The sequence below is a fragment of the Panthera pardus genome, unplaced genomic scaffold (genome assembly GCF_024362965.1).
Source record: "Panthera pardus isolate Hobbes unplaced genomic scaffold, ASM2436296v1 HiC_scaffold_12, whole genome shotgun sequence".
Lineage (NCBI taxonomy): Eukaryota > Metazoa > Chordata > Mammalia > Carnivora > Felidae > Panthera > Panthera pardus.
The window spans coordinates 6063850-6080668 of NW_026526677.1; the positions used below are offsets into that span (position 1 = coordinate 6063850).

The 16819-nt window shown below is 53.5% G+C and overlaps 1 protein-coding gene across 5 annotated transcripts in view; it reads left to right on the forward strand.

The window, feature by feature from the left end:
- SPTBN2 (spectrin beta, non-erythrocytic 2) overlaps positions 1-13406 on the forward strand; it is a 44449-nt gene extending 31043 nt beyond the window's left edge. For all 5 annotated transcript variants that reach the window (XM_053899412.1, XM_019415096.2, XM_019415097.2 and 2 more), the window contains 21 exons: positions 67-269; positions 653-743; positions 976-1122; positions 3531-3794; positions 4975-5199; positions 5509-5598; positions 5948-6208; positions 6294-6424; positions 6667-6871; positions 7430-7804; positions 8503-8747; positions 8841-8979; positions 9243-9327; positions 9602-9798; positions 10099-10241; positions 10332-10407; positions 10492-10542; positions 10764-10984; positions 11499-11672; positions 12173-12215; positions 12543-13406. In XM_053899412.1, the coding sequence (XP_053755387.1) occupies positions 67-269; positions 653-743; positions 976-1122; positions 3531-3794; positions 4975-5199; positions 5509-5598; positions 5948-6208; positions 6294-6424; positions 6667-6871; positions 7430-7804; positions 8503-8747; positions 8841-8979; positions 9243-9327; positions 9602-9798; positions 10099-10241; positions 10332-10407; positions 10492-10542; positions 10764-10984; positions 11499-11672; positions 12173-12215; positions 12543-12776 (3600 nt within the window). In that variant the 3' untranslated portion in view covers positions 12777-13406. The remainder of the gene's footprint in view (positions 1-66; positions 270-652; positions 744-975; positions 1123-3530; positions 3795-4974; positions 5200-5508; positions 5599-5947; positions 6209-6293; positions 6425-6666; positions 6872-7429; positions 7805-8502; positions 8748-8840; positions 8980-9242; positions 9328-9601; positions 9799-10098; positions 10242-10331; positions 10408-10491; positions 10543-10763; positions 10985-11498; positions 11673-12172; positions 12216-12542) is intronic.
- Positions 13407-16819: the final 3413 nt, after the last annotated feature.

Below are 16819 nucleotides of genomic sequence, written 5' to 3' on the forward strand. Positions count from 1 at the left end.
AAGTCCCTTCTGAAAAGTTGACAAGTGCTTTTGAGAAGTGAGCTCTGTACCTCTCCTCCCACACAGGAATACGTTTTGTCCCACACGGAGATGCCGGGGACACTCCAAGCTGCTGATGCCACCATAAAAAAACTGGAAGACTTCATGAGCACCATGGATGCCAACGGAGAGCGGATCCGCGGGCTCCTGGAGGCTGGCCGCCAGCTGGTGTCTGAAGGCAACATCCATGCCGAGAAGATCCAGGAGAAGGCTGACTCCATCGAGAGGAGGTATGGTAAAGACAGTGGGTAAATGAGAGGCCCAAGGGGGAAGTGAGCGAAAACAGCATGGCCTGTTTCATTGAGGAAGAAGCTGGAGAACGCAGCACAGGCAGACAGATGGTGGTGGGGGCTGACAAACAGTAGAGGAGGAAGAACTAAGTGGTTGGAGAGAGACTAAGCCAGGAGCTGGGAAGCCCTGCCTCCCCCACACCAGGGGAGATGAAGGCCACTGGAGTCGCTGGATGCTGGACATCAGGATCCCTGGATTGTCTTGCAGTGCTCCCGGAAGACATTGTCCCCATAACAAGAGGACTGAAGGCTTCTAGGTTAGTTAGAGGGCCATAACCCTTTGACAGCAAGTTCAAGGGTCTCACAAGAGACTGTCATTACAGACACAAGAAGAATCAAGAAGCAGTGCAGCAGCTCTTGGGCCGTCTTCGGGACAACCGAGAGCAGCAGCATTTCCTACAAGACTGTCACGAGGTGAGGCTCTTGGTACCCCCATGTCCCCTCCGACATTCCCTAGCCATCCCTTCGATAAAATGCCCTGGCTCTCTGAGCCTAGAGTAAGTCCATTGCGGTATCACCTGAATAAGCCACCTGCATGGCTTCTCCCCACATCCACCACTTCTCCCAGCTCACCTCGCCCCCGTATGCTCCACTCCATCTGAAATGTGCTCTGCCCTTCTCCACCCCTGCTCTACGCTTGGTCCAGCTGAAGCTCTGGATTGATGAGAAGATGCTGACAGCCCAGGACGTGTCCTACGATGAGGCCCGCAACCTGCACACCAAGTGGCAGAAGCACCAGGCATTCATGGCTGAGCTGGCCGCCAACAAAGACTGGCTGGACAAGGTAGACAAGGTGAGTGGTGTGACAACAGCAGCAGGAAGAGAGCCCTGGGGCCTCGTCTGGACAGGATCATGGCCACAGTACAGGGAGGGATCCTGGCTTTAGTCTATGGTTCCTTCAGGGTTACAGGTCATGGGGCCTCTGGTACCAAACCTCCAAGGTGGAGAGTTACAGTCTGGGGAACAAAGGTCTTCGGTCCATGAGACAGTGACTCCAGAACTGTGGGAAAGTACAAATTAGTAGTACGGGAGCCAAACTGCAGCCTTGGGTCAACACCGTAACTATCCCTGGGTCCAGAGGAGGATGACGTTCTTCAGCAGGGGTCAGCAAACTTCTGCAAAGGGCCAGATGGTAAATATTTTCAGCTTTGCGGGCCACACGGTTTCTGCTATGTGCCGGTGCGGCACAAAAGCAGCCATAGAGAATACATAAACGATTGGGTATAGCTGCGTTCCAATAAAACTTTATTTATAAAAACAAGTGGTGGGCCACATTGAGCCCACAGAGCACCTTTTTGCCAACCCTTGCTTTTGAGTCTTATTCTTCCTGGTACTTGGTACCACTTCCTCAAGAGCTGAGCACAGATAAAACTTTATTTCAACTCAGCAAGTATTCCTGGGCAACAATATGTGTGCTCAGCACTCTGCTAGGTACTGCAAGGTATATAAAAAGATACTTTCCTTCCCTCAAGGGCATGATGGTTGGGGAGAGGAGGAGACCAGTGTATGCCCAGTGTTTCCATTTATTCAGCAAATATTACTATTTGCTGCTACTATATGCAAAAGCATTATATTAGGCACTGAGAAGGGTACATAGGCAGTTCCACCCTTGAAGAATGACACTATAGCCAGGCTATGAGATGTATACACAAATACCTAAATTAAATCCAGAGCAGAATATAGCAAATGCAGTGAGAGAGGGCCTGATAAAGCCTAGGCCCTCTGTGTGTGCCTGTAAAGCTATGTACCAATAAAGCTTTGTTTACAAGGAGAGAAGAGGCACAGGAATCCTAGAGGCTGGAGCCTCCAGGGCAGTCCATGAAGGATGAGTAGAATTTGGACAAGCAGAGACACTGGAGGAAAAATGTTTCTAGGCAGAGAAAACCATGCAAACAGGAAGCCCAAGATGCATAAGTGGGGTACCTATATGGGAGCAAGGGGGTAAGTCAGACTGGCAGGAACGTAGAACGTGTGAAGGGGCCCCATGGAAGAAAAGGTAGGAAAAGCCTGCTGGGCCAAGTCATGAAAAGCCTTGAACACCACGTAAGGACTGTGCATCGAAGTGTGGACTGTGCTGAAGGTTTGTGAAGTTACCCAAGCAGTGCTAGACTCTGACACTCATCCTGGCAGCCATGCACAAAGTGGCTTCAAGGCAGTGTCTTGGCCTGTGTTCTTCTAGAAGCAGACCCTGAAATGAGGTTTCCAGTGCAGGCCACTTTATGACAGATGACCACCGAGAACACCAGTGGGGGCGTGGGGTGATGGGATGGAAAAGGAAAGGCATTTGATAATGGGCCCACGCTGCCATGCCAGTCACCCCAGTGGGCCACTGGTGCTCAGTACTAATGGGGCACCATGGGAACTTGGGAGACAGTGCAGAACATGCATCCACATAATCCCAGGCAAAGAACAAGGATGCTGAGTCTTTGTCCACCGGCTCCCTGTCTGTCACTGGTTGCGGGCTGCTTCCTTGGGCAGTAACTCCTGGGCACTTCCGGTCTGCCTTGCATGCAGGTCAGGAGACCATGCTTCCCTCACCTCCCCAGCAACGAAAGTCCTCAAGCAGAAAGGCTGGGAGTGGGGAGAGCAGGTGGGACTTGGGTGTACATAACTCAGGGAAAGGGTGACTTGCTGGGAAACAGGAGAAGATGGCAAATATACAAGACCATGTGTGGCGTAACCCCAGAAGCCACTAGCATGAGGGAGCCCAGAGTAGGAAAGTTCTCCATGGCTTCTTAGTTGAAATGAGATTCGAGCCAGACCTTGAACAAGTAGGGTGCAACCCAGCAGTGGAGGGTGGAGGGGCTAGAAGAGGTCTGAAACCTTGAGAAGAGCATGTTACGGAGAGTATACAAGAACCTGGAATTATTGCCTTCACTTCAGGTTCCTACTGCCCTTTAGGTCTCTGATCTGTTACCAACCCATAAAGTTCAGCAGTATCTAATTCTTTTTTTTTTTTTTTTTTTTTTTTTGGTAATGTTTGTTTATTTTTGAGAGAGAAAGTACAAGCAGGGGAGAGGCAGAGAGAGAGGAGGACAGAGGATCCAGAGCAGGCTCTGCTCTGACAGCAGCAAGCCCGATGTGGGGCTTGAACTCACGAACCATAGGATTGTGACCTGAGCCAAAGTCAGAGGCTCAATGGACTGGTGACGGGCACCCAGCATTATCTGACACTGACACCTTCTTTGTCCCGCCACCCAGGAAGGGCGGGAGCTGACCCTCGAGAAGCCAGAGCTGAAGGCCCTGGTGTCTGAGAAGCTGGAGGACCTGCACCAGCGCTGGGACAGGCTGGAGAGCACCACCCAGGCCAAGGCCCGTAGCCTCTTCGATGCCAACCGAGCCGAGCTGTTTGCCCAGAGCTGCTCCGCCCTGGAGAGCTGGCTGGAGAGTCTGCAGGCCCAGCTGCACTCTGACGACTACGGCAAGGACCTCACCAGTGTCAACATTCTGCTCAAGAAGCAACAGGTGCCCTGCAGGCCTGTGGTGGGGATGGGGAACCGCAGCAGAGAGGAGGAGGGAGTCTGTAGCTCCTGAGATTTGGGAGGTCATTCTCCGGCCTCACAGACAACATCTGTGCCAGTATTTCTCAAAGCAATGTCCATGGGCCACCGTCTCAGAATCTCTGGGAGCATGTGTCCGTCAGACTGAAGTCAGAAGATAGAAACCATTCTCTAACTTGAACGATGAAATTTTAGTAAAAAAGAAGTATCAATTAGTTAAAGGTGGTTAACTACCAAAAGGTAGAAATCGAAAGCAGGGATGAGAAAACGTTTTTCTATAAAGGGCCAGACTAACATTTTGGCTGTTGTAGGTCATATGGTCTCTGTCGTAAGTATTCAACTCTGTTCTGGTAGGATAAAAGCAGCCACAGGCAATATGTAAAATAATGGGTGTGGCTGTGCGCCAATAAAACTTTATTTACAAAAACAGGCAGGGAGCTGGATTTGCTGATCCCCGCTCTAAATAGCACAGAAATGGCAAATGTAGGGAGCAGCTACTACCTCTAGTGCTGGGGAGGGGTACCCAAGGAGGACTGAGATGCGTCCCCCCTGACCCCACGGCTGTTTCAGACCTCGTTGGAGAGGGCCGAGGCCCAGGGGTAGGTATTGTAGAACTTTGCTGGGGTATCCTGGGACCAGGCCAGTCTAATGCTGGCGGGCCAACACTGGCCAGCAGGAAGTTACCACTGGGATGCCAGCAAAATTTGCTGGAGGGTGGTTGAAGCCACTGGATTTCCTGCACACCGTGGGCAGTCTTGCTATAGGAGCAAGAGCAAAAAAGCTCACAAGAACCATAAATTGCACCTTCCCCTCCTTGCATTGTGCTGTGCCTCTGGCGCCCTCTAATGACAAGACCCAGCATTGCACCAGCTGGCAAAGGAGAAAGATCAACAGGGTTCAGTCCTAACATCTCAAAACAGGAAAAGATGTACCTGGAGCTGAGGTGATTTGGGGTCTGAGAGGCAGTAAACTGACAACTGGCCCCGTTATCACATCTCCCCTCCCCCACAGGCCATGAGGAGATGCTCTTCCTGGGGTGAACCCCGGGGATAAGAAATCTTGATTGGCCACAGGAAGTGTGGAATCTCCTCTGAGCTTGAAGGCAGATGTGTGGTGACAACAACTCCTTCCTCCCCGGGCTGCAGATGCTGGAACGGGAGATGGCAGTGCGAGAGAAGGAGGTGGAAGCCATCCAGGCCCAGGCGACAGCGCTGGCCCAGGAGGACCAGGGCGCGGGGGAGGTGGAGAGGACGTCGAGAGCCGTGGAGGAGAAGTTCCGGGCCCTGTGCCAGCCCATGAAGGAGCGCTGCCGGCGCCTGCACGCCTCCCGTGAGCAGCACCAGTTCCACCGGGACGTGGAGGATGAGATTGTGAGTCACTAGAGTCTGGGCTGAGGTAGAGTCGTCATCGTGGCAAATTGCTCCCTGCCATTCGCTTTCTAGTCTCCTTCCTGGATGCTGGGGAGATGCCAGCATCTCTTCCCTTTGGCATGGAAAACGGACTCTCGAGGGACTCTTGGGGATGCCCTCTGGGTCCCTGTGCCCCAGACTCAGAGATGACCATTCCCAGCAGGCACACACCAGGAGCCCTAGCAAACCTCTCCCCAAGTCTCCCCACTGTCCAACCCCAGCTCTCACTTTGCCCTCTGGACCTCCACTGACCCCCTCTTTCTCATCCAGTTGTGGGTGACAGAGCGGCTACCCATGGCTAGCTCCATGGAACATGGCAAGGACCTGCCCAGTGTCCAGCTTCTCATGAAGAAAAACCAGGTGAGGCCAAGGCTAAAGGCAAAAGAAAAGGTCTCAAGGGCCTCCCAGACTTGGAAGTTTGTTTTTTCTTAAAAAAAAAATTGGGGTTTCTCTGGCTCCCCCTCAATCTGTGTGTCATTCTAGACTTCAGTGCTTGGCCTCTCTTCACCAAAGGAGGGTGGGCTCTCTTTGTAGCAGATCAGGTGGACTGAAGGGGTGTTACCATCCCATTCTTAGGTCAGAGGAGGGGGCAAGTGAGGAGGACTCAGGAAGAAAGAAAGCTGAAAGTAGGGGGCTGGCTGTGGAGCGGGTGGAAGGGGGAATGTGGTGAGGGGCCCCCTCTCAGAGTGTCCTCTTCTGCTGTGGACAGACCCTGCAGAAGGAGATACAGGGCCACGAGCCGCGGATCGCGGACCTGACGGAGCGGCAGCATACTCTGGGAGCAGCAGCGGCAGGCCCAGAGCTGGCTGAGCTACAGGAGATGTGGAAACGCCTGAGCCACGAGCTGGAGCTTCGAGGCAAGCGACTGGAGGAGGCCCTGCGGGCCCAGCAGTTCTACCGCGATGCCGCCGAGGCGGAGGCCTGGATGGGCGAGCAGGAGTTACACATGATGGGCCAGGAGAAAGCCAAGGTGAGAGGCCCAGCAGAGCTCAGGCTGTGTGGCTGCCACTCTCTTCCCCAGCCCCCTACTCCCTGATGCCCACTGTCATTCCCAGGACGAGCTCAGCGCCCAGGCAGAGGTGAAGAAGCATCAGGTACTGGAACAAGCCCTGGCTGACTATGCGCAGACCATCCATCAGCTGGCAGCCAGCAGCCAAGACATGATTGACCACAACCACCCAGAGAGGTGAACACAGCGGGGAACAAGGGGGAGCACGGCTCCTGGGGGAGACAAGAACGGGTTCCAGGGTGGTGCCGGGACCGTGGAGCCTTCTATGCTACATGTGTACAGAACTATTTAGAAAGCTAGACAGGCAGAGACTTGGCAAGTAGTGGGGGGTGGGGGGGCGGGCAGAAGGGACTGGACTGTATAGAATAGGTAGGGTTCAGAGCCATGTGTCTTAAGTCCTGCCACCCCTGCCCCCACAGCACGCGAATATCCATCCGCCAAGCGCAGGTGGACAAGCTGTACGCCAGCCTGAAGGAGCTGGCGGGAGAGCGGCGGGAGCGCCTGCAGGAGCACCTGCGGCTGTGCCAGCTCCGCCGTGAGCTGGACGACCTGGAGCAGTGGATCCAGGAGCGCGAGGTGGTGGCAGCCTCCCACGAGCTGGGCCAGGACTACGAGCACGTGACTGTGAGTGCAGGGCGGGCACCAGCCCACCAGCCACAGAGCTGCTCTGGGAGGTGTGGAGGACGCCCCGGGAGGCCAGCGCCTCCTTCTGGCAGAGCATCGAGGGGCAGGGGGTGCAAGAGCAGGCTGAGCAGGCACTGCCCTTGGGTACTTAATTTGAAGAACCGTGCAGAAAAGAGGTCATGGGACTGTACGCAGGTGTGGGCAAAAAGGAAATTTCCAATCGTTTTTTTCCAACAGAACTCAACAGCACAGGTGACTTCCTCTGCACTGTTTGGGAATTTGGGCCCCCGTTAGTGCAGACACATGGACCATAGTTAGGGTATTTTGCCTGACGGCCAAAGGTTCCAAGCACCCCTAATGCTTTTGCTGGAGGCTGGGGGCATCAGTCACATGTGGGGTAAATGGGAACCAGTTGTCCTGCTGAAGAAACCTGTTTTGGCCCTTGTGGCCCATGGAGAGAGTCACTTCTCAGTTTTGGGGCTAGAAGTCTCGCCCACTAGACAGGGACTGCATCTACCCGTGTTAAAGCGCTGTCCACGTAACTGCTTCCTCCTCCAGATGCTCCGAGACAAATTCCGAGAGTTTTCCCGGGACACGAGTACCATCGGTCAGGAGCGTGTGGACAGCGCCAATGCACTGGCCAACGGGCTCATCGCTGGGGGCCATGCCGCCCGGGCCACCGTGGCCGAGTGGAAGGACAGCCTCAATGAGGCCTGGGCGGACCTGCTCGAGCTGCTGGACACACGGGGTCAGGTGCTGGCAGCGGCGCATGAGCTGCAGCGCTTCCTGCACGGGGCGCGCCAAGCACTGGCGCGCGTGCAGCACAAGCAGCAGCAGCTTCCCGACGGGACCGGCCGGGACCTCAACGCAGCCGAGGCCCTGCAACGCCGCCACTGCGCCTTTGAGCATGACATCCAGGCCCTCAGCGCCCAGGTCTGACCCAAGCATGGTGATTTGGGGGAGCGGGGGGGGGGGGGGGGGAGGCGGTGCTCAGAGGAGACTTCATGGGAAATGGTGGGGGGTTGGCATCCTCTGGAGGGATGCTTAAGGACAAAGTTAGAGTGGTTCCAGGGAAACCTCTCTGGACAGGGTATATCTAGCCACAGCATCCACACCTTTAATGACCAGCCTTCATGGGGGCCCATGACATTTTCAGATGGTCTCAATGGCTGGATTCTTCATAGCATACTAAAATCTGCGTGTTGGTCCCACCCAGGTCAGAGCTCCAGACCCACACCACAGAAGCATAGATTCTTTCTCCAACCGTTTAAACCCAGTCAACCAATACCCAAGTCCCTTCATGGCTGCAAATCTCATTCTAGCAATCGTTGAGGCCCCTTGTGTCCTGGGCAGGCCTCTGGAAGCTCAATTGGCCAGTGGTCTGTTTAAAAGATTGCCCCCGCCAGACTCCCCAGGCCCCATGTTGAGACCCAGCAGGGCAGGGTATGACAGGGCTTACTCTGGGCACCGGCCTTCATTTTTCCCGGCCGCTACCCTCTGCTCTGCCTCCTGCTTCTCTGGCTGGTAAAATGGATGGGAGATAGAGCACAGAGACCAGGACCGGAGAGACCCCTGCTCGTTGGAGTCCCCCAGCTCTGCCTCACTCTGAGCGGGGGTGGGGGGGTCCACAGGTCCAGCAGGTGCAGGATGATGGCCATCGGCTCCAGAAGGCCTATGCTGGAGACAAGGCTGAGGAGATCGGCCGCCACATGCAGGCGGTGGCTGAGGCCTGGACCCAGCTTCAGGGAAGCTCTGCCGCCCGCCGCCAGCTGCTCCTGGACACCACGGACAAGTTCCGCTTCTTCAAGGCCGTCCGGGAGCTGATGCTGTGGATGGATGGGGTGAACCTGCAGATGGATGCCCAGGAGCGGCCCCGGTGAGGCCACGGTGCCCTGCAGCCTCCGAGGGCTGTGGGCTGGGGGCTGGGACAGGGTTGTGGGCAGCGGTAATGTGGTCTCTGTACCCCCAGGGATGTGTCCTCCGCAGATCTGGTCATCAAGAACCACCAGGGCATCAAGGCAGAGATAGAGGCCAGGGCCGACCGCTTCTCCTCTTGCATCGACATGGGGCAGGGGCTGCTTGCCAGGAGCCACTACGCAGCTGAGGAGGTGGGTGAGGTGTGGGTGCAGCCAGGTCATCCTCACAGGGGGAGGCCTCGGTGCTGATCTCTCCTCTGAGTCTTCCTCCTCCCTCTCGTTCTTCCTTCGCAGAACCACCCCCTTCCCCTTGGTGCTGTTCACGATTTCCCCATTCCAACTTGCCCCCAGAACCGTCTGCCTCCTGAAATCAGAAATCTCTAGTTCCCTGTGTGAGTCCTCCAGAGACCCCAGAAAGGTCCTACTGGGTGCTAACTCACATCTCTGCCCCCTAGATCTCGGAGAAGCTGTCTCAGCTGCAGGCACGGCGCCAGGAGACAGCAGACAAGTGGCAGGAGAAAATGGACTGGCTCCAGCTTGGTGAGCTGCCGTGGGCGCCAGGGAACTGGCTGAGGGCACCAGGCCCTGGGAGAAGGGGCTGGGGATCTTGCACCCTGTAGTTTCCAGAGTGTGTAAGACCAAGAGGCCTGGGCATGGAATTCAAGGTGCCTGCCCTTGGTACTGCCTGGCTCTGCCCTGCGCTCCTGCCCTGGGGCACTAGCTCCCTCTGTGTCCCTGTTCTTGAAGCGCTGTGGCAACAGTGCCCTGCTGGTGCTCTGACCTGCTATCTCCTCCTGACCCCCCAACCCCCCAGTTTTGGAGGTGCTCGTATTTGGGAGAGATGCGGGTATGGCGGAGGCCTGGCTGTGCAGCCAAGAGCCGTTGGTGAGAAGCGCTGAGCTGGGCTGCACAGTCGATGAAGTCGAGAGCCTCATCAAGCGTCATGAGGCCTTCCAGAAGTCCGCAGTGGCCTGGGAGGAACGTTTCAGTGCACTGGAGAAACTCACCGCGGTGAGGAATGCCCTCCCCTCCCACTGCCCCAGACCTGCGCTCTGTCCTGCTTGATGAAGACGTGTCTTCCCTTCCCACTGTACCAGCGTGTCCTGGATGTGAGCCGTGGGTGCCTGTTGTACCACAGCTCCAAGAGCCCTCAGCTCCCCCGTTGCTTCTAATCCCCACCTTCTTTTGAAATTCTATTTTCTATCCTTTCTGTTCCATCAGGCGAGCTGAGGCATCTCAGCTTTCCCCAGTGCCCTCCCTGGTCCTTTTGAGTGCGACCTTCTATGCTCTGACCCCAGAATGTTTTGACAGCTGGAGGAGCAGGAGAAGGAGCGGAAAAGAAAGAGGGAGGAGGAGGAACGGAGGAAACAGCCCCCTGCCCCAGAGCCCACAGCCGGTCTGTCTGAAGGGGACCTGGTGGACAGCCAAACAGCTCCCGATGCCACCCGGGATGGGTGAGAGCTGGGACCCTTGGGGACAGAGAACGCGGCTGAGTCTGAGCAACCCAAGGACTTAACGCTCTGTCTCACCTTCTGCTGTTCCAGAACCCGCCCCCGGCCGCCAGCATCTGCACAGCAGGCCAGCGTCAACGGAGTCTGCACAGATACAGAGTCCCCTCAGGTGACCCCCACTGCCCTGTGCCCCCCCCATCAGGATCTTAGCTCCCCATCTTGCATGTCCTCTTACAGCTTTTTGTCCTCATAGCCCCTGTTGGAACAACAGAGACTGGAGCAAGGCAGCTTCCCAGAAGGACCTGTGAGTTTCACCCAGAGGTGTGGGTGTTAATAATGGGAGATGAAGGGAAGAAGAGGGGTGTGAGCCAGGCGGTGGGGATCCCGGGGATAGGATAAGACAGGGGCCCAGAGGAAACAGGCGGCGGGAAGACCAGCTCTTGGACTTCAAGCTTCATGACATTTGGGCTAGGTATTTCCCATCTGGTCCTTTGACACTGACACTGTTGTCCATTTTGCCCACAGGGGTCTGGCACAGGGGACGAGGCCAACGGGCCACGGGGGGAGAAGCAGACCCGGACGCGAGGCCCAGCCCCTCCCGTAATGCCCCAGAGCAGGTCATCGGAGCCAGCCCGGGTTGCCACCTTGCCTCCTCGAGGCCCAGAGCTCTCTGCCCAGGAGCAGATGGAAGGGATGCTATGCCGCAAACAGGAGATGGAGGCCTTTGGCAAGAAGGCTGCCAACAGGTACTGGCCCTGGCCGCACAGCGTCGGTGGCCTCTCGGCGCCTGCCTTCTAAAGAGGCTTCCCTGGGCTCAGTCGGTTGAGCGTCCGACTTTGGCCCAGGTCGTGATCTCGTGGTTTGTGGGTTCGAGCCCCACGTCGGGCTCTGTGCTGACAGCTCAGAGGCTGGAGCCTGATTCAGATTCTGTGTCTCCCTCTCTCTCTGCCCCTGCCCCACTCACGCTCTGTCTCTCTCTCAAAAATAAACATGAAAAATAAAATAAATAAAAAGAGGCTTTCCTGGAACCTCTTCCAAATAGACAGGGAAGAGGTATGGTATAGGAGGAGGGTCCTCTGGGAGAGGGAGAGGACCCAAGAGAAGAGCAGGGGCCTCAGGTGATGGTCAGGAGTGTGTAAAGATAAGGGGCCCAAAGACAGGAATGGCACTGGAAGCCGTCGGACACCCAAGCTAGGGTTCTAGGCCCCATAGAGACCAGTCACCTGTCTCACCTCATCACCTACACCACATCCCTCCCAGGTCATGGCAAAACGTGTACTGCGTCCTGCGGCGTGGGAGCCTTGGCTTTTATAAGGATGCAAAGGCAGCCAGCACAGGAGTGCCATACCACGGAGAAGTGCCTGTCAGCCTGGCCAGGGCCCAGGGCAGCGTCGCCTTTGATTACCGAAAGCGCAAACACGTCTTCAAGTTGGGGTAGGAATGCAAAGTGCCCTCAGGATGGGAGGGGAGTTGGGGGCGATACGAAGTATAGGGGAGCCACAAGCTAGTAGAGGGAATCGAGTCACAGGGCTGGGTGTTTGGAGACAGAGATGTAGGTGAGGGAACGGGAGGGGGTCTGGTTGCACTCAGGGCGCAGGAGCACCAAGATGCGGGCCTGCCTGCTGATGTCAAGCAAAAAATTATCGTGCATGGGAAATCTGAAGGCGGCCTGCCTCCGGGGACCTCCAGGGGCCTGCCTCTGCCTGCCAGCAAGCAGCCAGTGCAGGAGGCACAGCCTGGGATGCAGGTGAGCTCACCGTGGTCCTCAGCAGCCAAGCAGGAAGGGCCTGCTTTTGCACAGCGCTGGGAAAGTGCAGGATGCGCAGAACGTGCCCTCCAGCCTGCTCTCAGGGTGATCACTGGGACTCCACGAGCGCTGGTGTCGCCGGTCCAGATTCTCAGCTCTGCTCTGAGGCTTCTCTTTCTCCCAACAGCTTGCAGGATGGAAAAGAATATTTATTCCAGGCCAAGGATGAGGTGAGCTTGCCCCTTCTCCCCCCGCGTCTCTATCTCTGGGCCATTCTCAGAACCTTCCAGTTGTAGATTCCCCTTTCTTCCCTCTCCTCTCTTTTTCCTTAAGTGTCTCCCTCTTCGTGAGCAGACAGCTCACAGTGTGCCACCTGGACGTTTGTGAAGGCCACCCAAAAACCTGTTCCCCGTCTTAAAGGGGTCATTTTCTCCAGTGAGACAAAATAGTCCAAACACTTCCCTGCCTGCTCCTCCTCGGCTTCCCAGCGTCTGCAGGCCACAGCTTCAGCCCGGCTGCCTTGACGCTGACCACCTGTCTTCCCGTGCCCTCCGCAGGCAGAGATGAGCTCATGGCTGCGGGTGGTAAATGCAGCCATTGCGACTGCGTCCTCTGCCTCCGGAGAGCCTGAAGAGCCAGCGGTGCCCAGTGCCGCCCGGGGCATGACTCGGGCCATGACCATGCCCCCGGTATCACCGGTCGGGGCTGAGGGGCCTGTCGTGCTTCGAAGCAAGGACGGCAGAGAACGAGAGAGAGAAAAACGCTTCAGCTTCTTCAAGAAGAGCAAGTAGTTGGGGGCGAGACTCCCAGGCCAGCTTCTTCCCTGTATTCAGGAAACTGCCAGGGACTGTCAACAGGGACCACCCTCTTGTCAGGACAACTGCCTGCTGCTAGGGTCTGTTGCCAAGGTCAACCCATCACCAGGAACCGTTGGGGGGTGGGGGGGACAAGTCAGTGTTCCCAAGGGCAATGCTCCTCTTCTGCTATTTAATTCCAGACTGGTGGTGGGACCCAGGCAACCCCCAATTCCACTCCCGCCTCCTGACTTCTTCCCTGTCCCCCAGCCCTATGCCTCTACCCTGACTCCGGTGCGGACAGCCCTGCACCCTCAACATAGGCCATGTGGGGAATGGCTGCCCCTGCCTCAGGTCATTCTCCCACCACGGCTAGGGCATGCCCCTCGGTTCCTTGCCCCTGGGGACCAGCCAGGAACCTCTCAGAGCTGAAGCAGGACCTGGGGGCAAGATTGCCAGATGGCCGAGTCAGAGGTGCCGAAATTCCCCCTTCCCATCCTAACTCGTCCTCTGACTCGAGTGGCTGCCCATCTGCAGCAACGCTCAATGGCTTCCAGGTGTGAGTTGTCCGAGGGCAACCACAGCCTTGAGTCTGGCCAAGGAGGTGATTAAACAGCTCAGCTTGTCTTACTGCTTCTGGGTGTCTTTGCTTTCCCGACCACAAGCCCCTCTGCCTATGCCCACGTTCTTGCCTTTGGCTCTGGTCTCCCGTATGTCAGGTTTCCGCAATGCCCCCAGCCTCCAAACCATCAAAGAACCACATTATCTTGAGAGCTTCCCTACTTTGGTCTCATTTCCCCGTGATAATGACCTCCAGTTTGCTGGGTTGATTAATGGCAAGCCTCAGTTTTAGACCAAAGAAGTTCACCATGGGTCAGGATGTTAACAAGCACTGTTAATGTTAAAGGCAGTGAACAACTAATTCCCCGGTGCACAACTTTCTTTACTCACGACTCTCTCAACTATTTTCAAAAATGAAAGACTGAATTGCCACAAGCAAGTCTCAGCCACTGCTCAGCCCAGCAGTGGAGAGTGGAGCACAGAGGGGGTGGTTATGGACCCCGTCTTCCCTCCCGAATGGAGAGGATCAAGGGAGTTCAGACAGGGATCAGATTAAGTGGCAGATTCCACTGACGCGTAGGATGACATCACCCTGGGAAGCCACGAGGTACATGCAAAGTGTGTAAATACACACACATACAACAGAATATATTCTAGATCTGGTGAAGTATTAAAAAAAAAAAAAACACCCGGTAGCTTTCTCCTTTGTCTTTGGCTGGCAATTGGAAGTTTCAGGCAATAGTATTGCCTTGGTGACCTCCTACGGGAAAAGCTTTGTTCTTTCATTTTTTCCCCATAAATACACAACCATTTCTTTTGGGGGCTCAGAGAAGATCTTTCCAGAGAAGCAGCCCTATCTGTAATTTTTAAAAATTTTAACTTCCAGTATAGTTAATATACAGTGTTATGTTAGTTTCAGGTATACACTCTAGTGATTCAACAATTCCCTACATCACCCAGTGCTCATCACGACAAATGCATTCCTTAATCCTCATCACCTGTTTCACCCATGCCCCCTCCCCCACCCCCTCCCGTAAGCAGCTCTATATTTAGCATAATTGGCCAAGGGCCCTGGCTCTGTAGACCCCTGACCATCGTCAGCCACGACAGAGAGTCAGGTGTGTGCAGGCCCAGGACTGGCACAACACAGCCCCAGAATGGTCTCCAGACATGAGATCTGGTAGACCAGATAGCTCACCGAATAATTCTCCCTTTCTCGTAAGAAAAGCAGATTCAGAACTATCCTACAGTAAACATGTTGGATAAATGTAACTGAACAATCTGTCGTGGGACTATACATCAGTACAACCTTCTCTTGTTCTTCGGGTACAACTGTAAAATCTCCACTGTATGAAGGAAGAAAAAGTCATACACTGTCGAGCCCTCAGACTCGACACTCCAACATGGCAAGCCTGGGAGTTAAGAGGGAGAGCAAGAATGGGAAATTTTAGAAGGAAATGTATATAGGAGTGAGAAATTAATGAAGAAATGATCGTTTTAACATGTGAAATGTGAATGTCAGTAGGGCAGCTAAGTACAGCAGTCTTGCAGGATGCAGTCAGTCACTGTGAAAGGAGAAGTAATGGAGATGTGGTTTGAGCATCATCTAGGGGGCAGCTGAAGCTGCCTGAGGACATGAATCCTTAAGAACAGGACATAGAAGAGGATCAGCATAAGGTCAGGGAGTAAGTCTTAAGAGATCCCTTTGGATATGAGTGCAAGAAAAGAAAAGCTCCAGAAAGAGAATGAAATGGAGAGTGGGGGATACAAGACAGGTTAAAGCACAAAAATGCGGTAAGTGCAGGCACCGCAAGTCACGGGGAAATATGGGCAGATAAAAACGGATTGAGAAAAATGTATTTGTCATCTTACTGAACATCACCTCTAAGGATGAACTCTAGATCTGGGCTGTCCAAGACAGTAGCCATGAGCCACATGTAGCTACCCAGCACTTGAAATGCGGCTAGTCCAAATTGAGATGTGCTGTAAGTACAATGCTCACCAGTTTCAAAAACGGAAGAGGAAAAAAAATATTTCATTAATACTTTTTATATTGATTATATGTTGAACTATTTTAGCTTTATTGGGTTTCAAAAGTATTAAACTGAACTTCAACGGTTTCATTTTACTTTTTAAATGTCTTTCCTAGAAAATAACATGTTTTTAAGTTTTTGTTTTTAAGTAATCTCTCCACCCAACGTGGGGCTCACACAACCCTGAGATCAAGGGCCTCATGCTGCACTGACTGGCCAGCCAGGCACCCCTGGATGGCACTGTTTTAAATTGACTACAGACCTAATGTAAAAAAGACAAACATTACTGTTAATAGAGAAAAATGTAGGGGAATATATTTGTGACTCCAGGGGGAAGAAAAGGACATCTTATACAAAAGTTCAAAAGCACAAACTTTAAGACAAAAATGAGATTCCATAAAAAATTAGGAATTTCTGTTCAATGAAGGACATCATGGACAACGTTGATAATTTAGTGGAACGACAGAAAATATTTGAAACCAATAAGAGATTTATATCTAGAACACACAAGAAAATCCTGCAAATCGACAACAAAGAGGAGATTACTACCACTAAGAAAGATGAGCAAAAGATATGAACAGGAAATTTACAGAAGAACGAACCCCAAAAAACTTTACACCTATTATACTGGTAAAAATTTGAAAACTGGATAATGTCCAACATTGGCAGAGTTGATATACAGGGCCCCTCACGTGCTGCAGGTGGGAGGTTAGACTGGTATAATTTTTCCGGAGAACAACCTGGTACTACTTAGATAAGTTAGTTCCAAGAATGCCCTATGACCCAGCAAACTAGCAATTCCACCCCGGGTTTATATCCCTCCAAATTCTCACAGGGATCCATTAGGGCACACATAATTAACATAATGGTATTAACTGTAACCTTGTTTATAATGGTGGGGGGTTGGAGGCAACCTAAATGTCCTACATGTAGAGATGGATAGGTAAAATATGATGATTGCACACTAGGGAATATTACACAGTGGTTAGATATCACACAGCAACACCCGGGGGGGGGGGGGGGAGGAGCGGTTAGCAGAAAAATTAAAACAATGAGCCATGCAACACAAGTTGCATAAAACATTTACACAATTTACCCACAATTACATGCATTGCACAATTACGCAATGCGCAATGGGTGGACCTTGTTTATATCCACATTAGAAGAAACCAACTGCAAAAAGACGTATTTGCAACAATCTAGGAGAAATTTTAATATAAAGATTAGATAATATTAGCATAGTGCTGATGTTTTAATTAGAGGTAGATAGTGAAGGCCTTATAGGTGAAATGACATTACATCTCAGGTTGCTTTTTAAACACTCCAGCCCCCCCCCCCCACACACACACGTGCACACACAAGTATAGAGGATAGATAAAATAAGATAAGCAGAACGTTGGTAATTGTCAAAGCTGGGTAAAGGGTCCATAGGAGTTTGTCATAATA